The sequence below is a fragment of the Fulmarus glacialis genome, unplaced genomic scaffold, assembly GCF_000690835.1.
Source record: "Fulmarus glacialis isolate BGI_N327 unplaced genomic scaffold, ASM69083v1 scaffold15730, whole genome shotgun sequence".
In the NCBI taxonomy this organism is placed as follows: domain Eukaryota; kingdom Metazoa; phylum Chordata; class Aves; order Procellariiformes; family Procellariidae; genus Fulmarus; species Fulmarus glacialis.
The window spans coordinates 18,598-29,500 of record NW_009188456.1 but is presented as its reverse complement, the minus strand read 5'-3'; the positions used below and the strand labels follow the sequence as shown (position 1 = coordinate 29,500).

At 36.4% G+C, this 10,903-nt stretch overlaps 1 protein-coding gene across 1 annotated transcript in view; it reads right to left on the bottom strand.

Annotated features, from left to right (window-relative positions):
• Window positions 1-10,903, bottom strand: part of LOC104077468 (tyrosine-protein phosphatase non-receptor type 3-like) — a gene marked incomplete at both ends in the record, with an annotated part of 58,037 nt that overhangs the window by 32,030 nt on the left and 15,104 nt on the right. The window contains 2 exons of the mRNA XM_009578723.1: window positions 1,470-1,558; window positions 7,305-7,392. Coding sequence (XP_009577018.1) covers window positions 1,470-1,558; window positions 7,305-7,392 — 177 coding nt within the window. The remainder of the gene's footprint in view (window positions 1-1,469; window positions 1,559-7,304; window positions 7,393-10,903) is intronic.

The following is a 10,903-nucleotide window of genomic DNA, read 5'->3' as shown; positions in this document are numbered from 1 at the left end:
TCCCTTCCCTAAAAATCATATAGTCCTGGCTTTTAAAATGCCATCACTATGGTTTCCAGGATTACTATTATCCATTCATACCTTAGGTCACTAAGTCAGCACAACAAGACTTGCAGAAGACAGAAAATGTGCCTCCAGCTGGCAGTTTTTAAAATCTGCAGCTGTTTAAAGAAGCCGAGATTGACACATGAAAGGGCAGAGCTCAGGGCAAAAAGATGAAAGATAAAATTCTTTTATGCTTTAGTGTGCCTTAGAGATGGAAAAATACAAGATGTCACTGTGCTGTATGAGAGCATTATTGACATACATTTAGGACGGTTACAGTGCATCCAAGTGAGTTGAAAGACAACTCAATGCAAAGAAAAAGAAAAATCCAGAGACTGTGCAGTGTATTTTCCACTAAAAATGAATTGAAATGTACTTTATTGCTTTCCCATAGGAAATACCTGTTAGGTTGGATTCTATAATTAAAGGATGGAATAACTCGAGTATTTAAGGAATATTGCTAAGCAGCACCTTTTTATATAATTAAAGAGCAAAAACCAAGTACAACCCATTAGAATGCACTTTTCTGTCATGATTAAGAAAACGTTCTCCAGAAAAACTGTTACAAATTATATGAGGAAATTACACATAACATGATAAAGCTAAACTTCATCAAGTATACAAAACAAATTCATACTTATTTTAAAAAAGAAAGACTGGGAAAAATTCTTTCTGATCCAATCCAAAAACCTTAAGGAAAGGCCCAGCCTCCATATAATTTTTAGTATGGTATAAATAACAAAGCCCACAAATACTATAAATTATTATATCTTAACTAATTTCTAATGTCATTCTCATTAGACATCTTGTGCACATTGCTTCTTCGTAGAGATTATTTTCTACAGCACTATCATGCATTCTAATGTTTTCAGTATCACAGAATAATGCCAAGGTCTCTCCCCTGGAGACTCCAGAACTTGTTAACATTATATAGCCTTGTTTGATGACATTTAAAAATTTGTCTAAATTATATTATCCTAGTTCCAGTAAATCTGAAACTCCAAATAACTCATTTTATATTTCTCTTCTGAGAAGCAAATACCTTCTTGCTGAATGACAGGATAAAATGATCAGACCATTAGCAGTTGAGCTTTACTAGTGATACTGATTTTAAAAAAAAGACATTATTGGGTATAAGAGCAGCAAATCTCTAAGACCACAGGGTTGTCCTAATAATCTCCTAAACTGAGACCTGTATGTGAATTAACTTGATCAAGACTTCACACAGTGCAAGGAGTCCAACAGTCTTAGAGAATTAAAAGGCTAGGCAACAGGTTTCATTTTTATCTCAATGCAAGGAAATATCATGACACCTCATAAAGAACAAATTTATGTATTGTAGGCTTCTTTGGAATAAATGTTAAAGCAAATGGAAATAATATTGAAAAGACCAGATGTATTTCTTTACTAGTAAAGGAATTTACCAGGGATAGAAGCTTGTGCAGATGAGTTTTCTATATACTGCAATTCCACCGGATGCAATCCCAATCATGAGATCTAGATTATGAAGATCCTGGAAAAGAAAAATACTGTAAGAACACAGATACAGTTTGTATCATTCCCATTTATCTACTGACAAATTCATTTTCAAGTTTGCTATACTTAAATTGCTACTCTGAAGCAAAAATTCAATCATATATTTGGATGTTTTTTCTCATGCATCTCTCTCCTTCAATGTAATCTACTAGGTATTATAAACTACCAGTCATTAAAACAAGTTGTTACGTTCATCTTACTACACTAGGTATTCTTTAGGTCAGTATCAGACTAAAGTTTCAAGTCCAGCCTTACTAATTTAACCATGGGAAAGAAGTTGAAGTACTTCCCAAGATCAGTCAGGTAAATGTCACAGAATTTTGGGAACTGAACACAAGTGTCCTGATTCTCAGCTGTTTAAAAAGACAAAGGAAATAATTCCTTTTTTTTTCCAAAAAGGTCTCACCAACAAAGACTGGGCAGGAGGTGACCACGATTCTGCATATGAGAATATGCTAGAGGAATGTACATGTGTACCTGAACATTTGATACACTAAACTGAATCCATTGTTAACTAAAACAAAAACCATGCATTAGCTTAACACGCTCAACTGGAAAAATGCATCCATAGATTTACAATCCTTTATATGTATTGAGATACTCAAGAGGAAACACTTGTTTATGTATAAGCAAACACTTGAGTTAAAAGAAGCAAAAGGGGGAGGGAGGATGCTGAATAGTCAATTTAAGTCTAAACCCAAACTGATGTTACAAAAGTTACAAATCTTGGCTTCCTACTTCTCTGTGATCAACACATACTAATACATTATTACACAAATTTCAGAGCTGAACACATGCATAAATCTACACGTAAGTATAGAACCCATTGGTTAAAACATCAGGTTTGACTCAAAAGTAGTTCACTATTTTGTAAAGGATGGCCACGGGTAATGGATTCTCTTAAAGCCTTCAGTAGCTTAGCTGCTCCTCTAGATGGTACTCTGTGCTCAGTTAATACAGTTTTCTTGTACGTCCAATCCCAATTTCTTTGTATTAGTAAGGTACAGAAGAAAAGAACAGACAGCATGTGCTCTAACAATACTGTGGAAAGCCTACAATAAATCCTTTAAAAATAGTTGAATATGAATGAATGAAGCTGAACCTAATTTGTAACGTGATTTACAAACCTCCAGTGAAATACCACAGCAGTGCGTAGAGAATGAACATAACCTATTTAATACATAGTGCATTAACACTGAATACTGATGAGAGGAATACCAGTCCTATCTCTGAGAGTATAATAAAAGAAAATCGTTAGATAGGTAGCAGTCCAAACACACTTAACATCAAGGTAGCCCAGAATCAGCTGAAATTATTAATAATTCTCAGCTATCTGCTGCCCCCCTTTGCCAAGAACTGCTGCGAGAGGAGCTGGTTGAATCTCCATCAGAAGAAGCTCCCGAGCTGTCAGTTCATGCCAGCATATTACAGGAATCCAGAACTGACACCACTTTATTTTAATACTTGGGGAGAAAACTGAGGCATTTCAGGAGATGAATTGCATGTAATTTAGCTGCCCCTGCCATGAAACAGCCAACCTAAAGCAGGGCAGAAATCTGTATTATTAGCACTTGGAGCTTACTCCAGGTTCCTGCTTTTAAAAATCAATGCTGTGAAGAAAAAAGAGCTTTAGGAAAAAAAGCTGAAAACCTGATTTAGCAGAAATAAAGGATTAGCTAAACACTTGATAGGGATTAATTAGGCTAAACTACTTTATTTTTTCTGGGAGCTTTGTCAGAACAAAGTTCATTCCCCACTCCCGTCTGCCCCAGTCCAAAACCTCCCATGCTATTTGTTATAATGAATTCTCTCAAACCTAAAAAATCTGAAAACAAGATTTTGGACTAGCATAAAGAAAGAGGGTCTCCCAAAAGAAAGATGATGTAGATGTGCAGTTATTTCCCTTTCAAAACATCTATGCTGTTAAACTGCACAACCAAGAAATAACATGTGTATACTTTGCTTTTTACCTGTTTCTTTATAGAGGTAATCATCAAAAAAAATTATAAAGATAAAAATGATCATGCCAGGCATCTAGCTAGTTAAATACTGATTCACATTTGATTTCATTTACAAGTACCATCTGTTTTTTTGTAGATATAGAAACAATATTGATTCTACAAATTTCCTATTTTCGTCTCTCTGAAAAATAATGAAAGATGAGTTAACATCAGACTAAACATTTAGCAGATGAGATAGTGGTCCAGAGTCAAAAGTAGATTAGGAATTCAAGAAATCTCAATACAGTTTTAAAGTATTGAATTCACTCTCCTGCGTTTCTTAATACTACACCATTTTTGAATCCTACAATTTCAGCAGTTCAGATTTATCCTCAGAGAAAAGCTGAAGTGTTTGCAGATGAAAACTGAGCTCATGGAAGTTTCATGTTTAGCAAGTTGCTAAAAAGAAAGCTCATACATGACTTCTGCAAAATATTTTACTTTGTAGCATCAAACATTAAAATTAAGAAAACTAGATATTCATCTGTTCTTCATGAAACATTATCCAAAAGTATCTCACTCTCAACCACCGGTACAGGAGCATCAGCTTCTTTTGGCCATGAGTATAAAAGCCAGGTGTTCTTCTGCCATATACAATCTAAGAGGACTAAGACTATTTTAGCAGCAAAGACCTGAATCATAAGGATCCACAGAGATAAAGCCTTTCAAAAAGCCACAGTTTAACCAGTCCCCGCTAGATCTGTTCAAAGCACTGGGATCTGACAAAACTGAAGGGGTGATTTAAGAGCAGTACTAAGTGGGGGGAGGATATCAGGAGGCATGGCAAACATCCCTGCCAAAGCTCGGGTATAACGTTGTAGCCTCTGTGAAGAAGGGGGGGTGTATCTAACCTTTACAACAAACTTCAGAAATAGACTGTTTAAAACTTCAGAAAAGTGTAATTTACAGCCAACATGGGCTACCAGATGAGACCAAATGTTGAGGAGTATTCTTCTGCAGGACTGCTGCAGCACAGGCAAAGCACTCAGCAAATGGAAGGCTATCTACTAGAAGACAATGCCGAGAACGTCCACTCTGATATAATCCAGTGCTGTCACTTTTCCTGTGGCCTTCAGGAGCATAATCAATGATAACATGTTGGTTGAAAGGCTTGCCGCATGGCATTCAGTCCAAACGACAACTTGTAACCAATGTTTTGGAAGCACAAAACTCCAGAGACAACCAATCACACCTCTACTAATAACCCCCCTTCTTAGCTTCCAGTGATTTACAGCTAGAGGATTTCCTGGATCAGAAGCTTTTTGTATGTTTAATGGACTCCAGTGAATCATTCTTCCACTGAACCGTCTAACTGCTCTTGATACCTATTTCACCTTGGTCACCCATTAAAATAGCAGTAATCCCCACAGTTCAATAGCAGCCATATAGAAAAAGTTCCTTTCGCTTAAACCTGTCTCTTTCTAGAGAGACTGAAGCTCCTTAAATCTTTTACTACCAAAGCAAAAAAAAAAAAAAATTTGTCTGTTATTCACGTTCTCCATGCTGTTCACCTGCCACAGAAGGCTTTTCCTTAAAATATTCATGATTCTTATCCTTCTCTGTACTTTTCTTATTCCATTACGCACTTTGAGATAAGGAAGGGAGAGGAAGAACAAAACTCAACATTCAAATTATATCAAAACACAGATTTAAAAGGTGGCACGACATTTTCTATTTTGCTTTCTATTTCCTTCCTAACAGTTTCTAATTGTCTAATGCTTAGTTCAAGTGCTAGAAAAAACAGAACACTTCAAATATTTTCATCCTTCAAAACAACTGAATTGTGATAAAAATATTAATTTGGATTGAAACAGTAGCAAGACAGTTTGCATCTTAGCAGCCTGGAATAGAGAAGGCTTTGATTCAAATCGGTACTCTATTTTATTCAGATCATACAGTTTGGTGTCAGGCAGAGTAGGGGATCATGGCTAATATTCTGACAACCCATGAGCCCCAGGTCATTAAATATGAAACAATGCTCTGGGGAGAAAAAAAAAAAAGCTACACTGTTTAAGCAGATATCTCCAGAAGGTATTTCTATTCAGCTAGAGCAGCCCAGTACACTGCAATGAAATTTCATTTAGTTGAAAATGTCTGAATCGACTCTAAACTATCCTCACTATTTGGCACTGGTATGACCACTACTGACATCCTGCATGTAGTTCGGTGGCCTACAACTCAGAAAGGATGTTAGATATTGAAGAACTTTCTGAAACAGCATCCCAATAATATTAAGAGAATAGCCTTATGGTGAAAGTCTTGGAACTTAAGTTGTCTTATCAAAATACTAGTCTACAACAGAAGTTAAAAGGCATAGACTGATCAAGTTAAGTGCATATAGGAAAACCTCAAGTGTGACAGTAAAGGGTTCTTCAATACAGCAGAAAGGTGACAGAAGACCCGATGGACAATGAACCTAGACAAAGTCAGATTTAATAAGATGTCCATTTACCATTTAAAGGTAATCACCTTATTAGAAATTGGGAAGGCTTTTACATTGTCAGAAGACACAAGATAAGAAATTTGTTCACATATGCTAGATTACTTACCCATAACCAATGCATGTGAACCAATATATCTGATCACCTTCAACAGTTGCCACATAAGTTGCCTCTCCTGATACTCATATTAGATGGCATGAGCATAGGCAGTTCATATTTTGATGACTTCAATTATTTCCTTTCCTTTGCACTTTTCCCCATCCTTAAAAAAAGCCTCTACTATTTGAGCATTTATTTCATGAATATGAATGTAATTACAGTGAGTTTATACAGGAGCATTTTAGGAATTCGTAGAAATCTAATGCAACACTCACTCATTTGTGGTAGCATAAAGAAAAAACAGAAGAAAACCCACCATGCTGAAGGAAGAAAATGACCTTTTCTACCCCTTCCATCATTACAGAAATTGATGATTTTTTCATTAAAATTCTCAGTGTCAGGATTTTTAACAAATGTCAGAAAAATGTTAGGAAAAACAGTAGTCATCTTCATTTAAGAAATCAATCATCTGCACTACACTTCATTAAGTTTTTATACTACAAGCTTTATGCCAAAATAATTTGCTATTACATAAAAGCACAAACGGTAACTTGCACACTAGGATGCAATTAAAAAAACACATGTATTTTGTGGATTCGTCTCAGACAGCTAGTGTAATCAAACAATTAAATCCCAGTAGTCAGTGAAATACTAGGATAAGTTTCTTATCAATGCACACCCTGTATCTGAAAGATTTCAAAAACATTTTTAGTGGCCATCTTCCACGCTGTTAAATACTGCTTAGATTTAGCCTGGAGTCAGGGAATACAGGAATTAAAAAACCCCACCCCTCTATATTCTTAACACAGTGTTAGAAATTCAGAGGAAGTAAACTCTTAAAACACCTGCCAACTACATCACAGCACTAAACAGAGCATTCATTTTCTTTCATGCTAAGACATTCATAAAGTTTAGTAAAATTAAGTAAAATATATTGCAGCATTGAAACAATTTGTCTTAAAAATACATTGTTACTCTTCTGAGGAGATCTGGCGTATTTAGTTGAAATTTCAGCACCTATGTTACACAGAAATTATTGAAAAATTACCCAACTTTTTATTTAAAAATAACACATGATAAAGTCAATACTTACATGCTACTGTTTTTACTGCTATTAAGTTCATGTAAAAAAAAGCATATCATTTTTTTTTTCCAAGTGAAAAAAATCACAATGTAAACATACTCTACCACTGTGCAATTCCACTCCATAGAATTCAAGTGTTCGTGCTATATTTATGTAGCAGGACTCTGCTTCAGATTGCTTGAGGCCACTAAAAGAGGGGTAAAAAAAAAAAACGTATGGACCATAGTCAAAAATAAAAGACATGATACTATATTTATTCCACATACAGAAAAACAGAAGAATCCCACATCCCGGTGTCTGACAAATAAACCTCATTAACAAGTGCCACAAGTTCTTCACTGGTGAAGGCCCTCATAAACGCTATTAAAAATCGAGCAAATTATACACAATAATAGCAATTCTGGACCAGTTCTTTTTAGAAAAATAATTTGTATCTGTTTTGTTTAAAGGGATGAGGAAACGATTCCCCTATAAAAGCTTCCTTTATAACAAGAAACTGTATCTGTAAATATTCTATATTGCATAGTCTCTCAGAAGGAAGTAATTTAGAAGAAAAACTGTACTAAAAAAATAAGGAGGAGAAAGACGATTAAATAAGTTAAAGTTATGAAACTCACCAAGGAAAAGCCATCTGAGTTTATTTACAATCTGTAAGTCCTAAAGTACTTTTTTCTCCTTCTGCTAGATGTGAAATGTGCTGCAAGACTTACAAGGATTCTATCTTCTAGTCTTCCAGAAAGCTTCTATACTTCTGAGACTTTTTTGCCAGAGACAAACTCAAAAATCCCCACACCTCAAATGAACAGATTATGTATCTTCATCTAAGGGCTACATGGAATCTACTAGGAGTTGTAAAAAACAAAGAATCCAACAGTAATCTCTACCTAGCTGGTTCTCCCAGGCAGCCTACTAATTATTCATCTGAGAAGAATACAACGTGGCCTAAACAAGATTCCTTTAGGCATGACAATGAAAGTAGACCCGTCCAATACATCGCAGGGCCAAGACCAGTCAAGAACCGATCAGACAAGAGGCAGCTCTAACCTGGAATCTGCCACAGCCTATGGACATTGTGCTGTGGCCACAGCGATCCTGGTCTCACAGCACAGATCAGCAATTCAGGCACTACAGTGTGTTCGAGTAACTGTAAGAACAGAGGCTGAGGGATGCATGTAATATCTACGCACATCTAAGTAGAAAAGACATCCAATATCATCCTATCATATCTGCAACTAAGTGCAGGTAAAAACAACTCTTTGCTAGGTGAGCTTCCAAAATGACATGCATAAAGTTACGTTAATCAAATGCAATTTAAATACAACCTGTAAAAAGCTGACATAACATTGTGTTAAGAACTCCAGATACAAAGCCATTCCACATAAGGCAGTAATTCTCATTTTTAAAAGGGGCTTTACCTCAAAAGGTGGACATCTATTACTTCCAGTTAATATCCATCCTTTCAAATTCCAGGCCATCAAAATACTATGCCCTGAAACAGCCATGCTAGGAAATATTACATCATGCTCCATGAAACTGAAAGACACCTTGAACTGGAAAGCCATTGCCAGCAGTGTGGCTTGACGATGTCACAACATTGGAAAAAAGAGCAAAGACAAAACGAGAGCTGTTTGTCACAATCCTGAGATAAACTGCTTACTCAGACCTACATCTACAGTGACTACCGTCACCTTGATTTTGAAAACCATTAGTAGACCTTATCTCTTCCACTGTGTCAGAAAGGTAGAGAAAAAACCACAAAATTACCATTTTATTATACAACAGGATGCTGAATATGTTTGCAAGAGTACCTTATTTTAATTTTTAAAATTTTGATCAAGAGCTTTGTTCAGAAAGATGGGGAAAGTCTGTTGCATACCAACAAGATACGCCTGTAAATTTTAATTTTCAATTTGCATACACCATCTACACCAGACCAATCAAGCCTTGTGTCTTGAAGGGCCAACAAGAAAAAGTATCTCAACACAGACTTAGTTTTTTTTCTTACTGTTGTTATACCTCCCAACTCAATTAGAGATGAAATGAAACCTTGAGGTCCCTAAGCAGGTGGTGGTTACTCAGTGAGATAAACATGCAAGAGGAAACCGGTCTCGGTATCTCCTTCCAATTTTTATAGCTGTTGATACCCAAGGGCTAACAAACATCATCTGGAATATAAGCATCATATTAAGTTTCAAATGCATCCTTCTCCTCAAACTGATGGCTAGGTCTAGCAAGCACTATGAAAACATTACCAATTTGGATAATATCCACATCCTAGGACCTCAGGCTGCTTATGTACTAAGCAAAAAAACAGTCATAAAACCTTGTTAGAACAAACTACATACAGAAAAATCCCCCTATGGATTTAGGGATGAACACAAAAGGAGAATTTCTGAAGCTATACCAGTTCAAAATGACAGCAGTTGCTTTCTCAACAGCTACTTACTGTCCACTGAATAGTGTCTGATATGAACATGTTCATAGAACTACTTTCTCAGATTTTGCAAAACAACATAAAAACTAGCTAAAAAAACCCTGCATTGAGCTACAACATAGAAGATATAGCATGGCTTCTCCAGTCTACATCGTGTTTCAGCAATTCCAGCCTTTTAATTTTCTTTTGTGAAAGTTTCCCAAAGGATGGACACTAAAGAATGAAAAAGGATAGATGTTTATAGGGCTGGCTTTGCAATCCTGTAATCCAAGAATGCCAATTTAAAAGGGATAATAATTTACAGATATCTCATATGGTGTACAGCAAATATTACTTACTCCAGATCAGGAGAAATCTCATTCCAAAACAACACTGTTCTCCTCAAACTGTCAGAAGATAAATTCTCCCTTTCTGTCTTTTCTTCTCAGAAGGTCTGGTGAACACCAGAACCCTTCTTGTCAAGTATGTTACTGGCACTGATCTAGTCAAAACCATGTCTCAGACGTAAGTATTCACTATGAATGCCAAAGGAGGATGCAAGAAATACTGCCAGGATATACAATAACTTGTCTGCCTCTCCCTGCACTCCAAAATAAATAGGCCTGAAGAGCAAGTTTCAAAAAAGGTGTTAAAACAATAAAGAAACATTTTCCCCAGTCCAGTCTACTCAAGTATTTTTATTCAGAACTTCAACTACCACCACCTACGTGAATTCAAATACAGCAGTTAAACTCCTCAGTCATCAAGGCTTCACTCTACCAAAAACACTCAATGAAAGCATCAATTTCACTGAAAGGACCCAGAAAAGAAAGGAGCCTTTCCAACAGACCCCACCACACCTTTGTCTGGACCAATGGTAACTTCTAATCTTTTCTCTGTAGGACATAACCAGTTTTAGATCTCTGGCTGTAATAGCACTAAATACATGAGTTCAGCCCAACCACTTCAAGACTCTTCAGAATCTTCCCTCAGTAGTCTCCAAGACAATTGCTTCCTAAAGACAAGCAGATTTATTCATGCCTGTCTGCAAGTCCCCCTCTAAAAACTTCTGAGCCTACTGGAAACTGCAAATTAATTTGGAAAGAGTAGAGGTCTCAGCTGTTGTGTTCCTGAACATTAACTGCTAGGAAAGCAGTCCAGATTAGCACCTACACAGTGGGAATGGTTGCAGTTAGAGTTCAGTGGTTTTCTCTCTTTAGCCCCACAAATGACAAAGCAACATGCATGTTCTGGAATGCTAGGCAGCACACATGAAGTTCAGAAC